General features: G+C 48.3%; 1 protein-coding gene across 1 annotated transcript in view; it reads right to left on the bottom strand.

Moving 5' to 3' along the window:
* Positions 1 to 2,098, bottom strand: part of LCMT2 (leucine carboxyl methyltransferase 2) — a 15,075-nt gene that overhangs the window by 7,190 nt on the left and 5,787 nt on the right. The window contains 1 exon segment of the mRNA XM_008945243.1: positions 2,047 to 2,098. This exon segment is cut by the window's right edge and continues 30 nt beyond it. Within this exon segment, the coding sequence (XP_008943491.1) occupies positions 2,047 to 2,098 (52 nt within the window).

Raw genomic sequence — 2,098 nt, forward strand, 5'->3', positions numbered from 1 at the left:
TGGGCGTATTCTGCCCCTCTGCCCCGCTCTGGGGAGACCCCCCTGCAGTGCTGGGGCAGCTCTGGAGTCCTCAGCACAGCAGAGACAGGGACCTGCTGGAGCGGGGCCAGAGGAGCCCCAGCAATGACCCGAGGGGGGAACCCCTCTGCTGGGAGCCCAGCAGGAGAGAGTTGGGCTTGGGCAGCCTGCAGAGGAGAAGGCTCCAGCTGGGGAGACCTTCTGGGGGCCTGCCAGGACTTCCAGAGGCTTCTCAGAAAGCTGGGAAAGGACTTTCTAGCAGGGCCTGTAGGGGCAGGACAAGGGGGGTTGTGTTAAACTAAAAGAGGGAGATTTAGTTTACATGTAAGGAAGAAGCTCTTTGCTCTGAGGATGGTGAGAGGCTGGCACAGGCTACCCAGGGAAGCTGTGGATCCTCCATTACTGGATGTGTCCACGGCCTGGCAGGATGGGGCTTTGAGAAATATGGTCTAATGGGAGGAGTCCCTGGCCAATGGCAGGGGTGTTGCAACTGGGTAGTCCTTAAGGTCCCTCCTAGCCCAAACCATTCTGTGATCCCATGATTTACACAATGGCAGAACAACATTCTCCATTCTGTTTTTTTGTTCCTTTAGTACTAATTCTTAACACTAAGAATTCTTAATATTTGGCTTTGCTTTTCTTTTGAGCATCTGTTTATCTTTACAAAGCCTGGCTCACCAGCAGTACTTTGGGTACGTGCTAAAACACTCACCTGCACACTCACAGAGCAGCACAGAAAAAACAAGGTGGAGGAACCCAAATAATATTCTGCCTCAGCTACTCCAGACCCATCCCAGGAGAGCAATCAAGTTGTAGAAGGCTCACTCCCTCCAGCCCAGGAGGAGCACAGGGAGGCAGTGGCCAATATGCAGGCAAGAGAACCCCAGTCACACACTTGTGGACTCAGAATCTGCCCCAGCTCCTGCAGGGCTGTCCCAGCAGAGCCAGCAGCCCCCACGCCCAGCTGTGAGACCACCAAAATGAGTGAAGGGGAGTGAGTCTCTGGAGCACCTCTGCAGAGGTCCTGCCTGGGGGTACGGGAAGCATTGCGCCATGCAGCAGCACAGCATCTGCTGTTTGCATAAAACTTATTGCAGGATGTTCAGGAGAGGAATGAGAGGCAGGAAAAGGGATGGATTTAGGTGATTTGGGGAAGTACAAACACTGGAAGACAGAGGGATAAAGGGATAATAAGGGAGAGTTACATGTCACCAGGCTGCTGGTCAGTATATCTGTCCAGTCTCATCCCACATCTTCAACATGAACAGCTGAAAATTAGTCTTTTCATTTGTGGGTAGGTGTGTTTGTGAGAAGGCAGCCAAGCTGCACTTCCAAGTGTACTTTGTAGCACCTTCAAAAGTGCATTACCAGCTTTTCCCAGCACTATACAGTCGTAACTGGGTTTTGATTCCTGCCCTGAATCTAGAAAACTAACAAGACTGCAGCTCATCTGTAATAAAAGTCATTATCACAAGGTATGTGTTGTACAGGTTCTGTAATGAACTGACCATGTATTAATGGTGTAGATAACTGAAAACCTTCTCAGCTGTTGGATCAACCAATGGAGTTGCTCAGTTCAGGAAACTCAGCTGAGGCTGCTCTGTTTTTCCCTTTGGTCAGGTTTAGCAAAGTCTCTCACAAATACTTTTGGACTTGACAAACCAAAAAGGCACAAATAATGGGTAGCTATGATATGAACAATACTTTCAAATGAAGTTTAACCCTTAAGTCTTCAAGCCTGGAAAAAAAAAAAAAACAAAAAACTCCACTGGAACAAATTCTTTATGAAGTCTAATCGGATTCCCTGAAGTAGTGATTAATGTATCAAGATCCTATTCTTTCCAAAATGTTCAGCAAAAAGCATTTGCTTCAGCCAGAGGAACTCAGTGCACCAACATGACTGTATAGCCTGCCCTACAAAAAGTAAGGACAATCTGACTTTTAGACCTCACTGCCTGGACAGGACCACCCCACATATTCTGGAATCTGTAGACCTACAGCCGTTTCCACTCTTTCTGGGCTTTTTACCTTCAAATGTTACTTCAGTTGCACTGTGTCTCCAACGCAAGGCAGCAGGTTC

The sequence above is a fragment of the Merops nubicus genome, unplaced genomic scaffold (genome assembly GCF_000691845.1).
Source record: "Merops nubicus isolate BGI_N331 unplaced genomic scaffold, ASM69184v1 scaffold19348, whole genome shotgun sequence".
Taxonomy (NCBI): domain Eukaryota; kingdom Metazoa; phylum Chordata; class Aves; order Coraciiformes; family Meropidae; genus Merops; species Merops nubicus.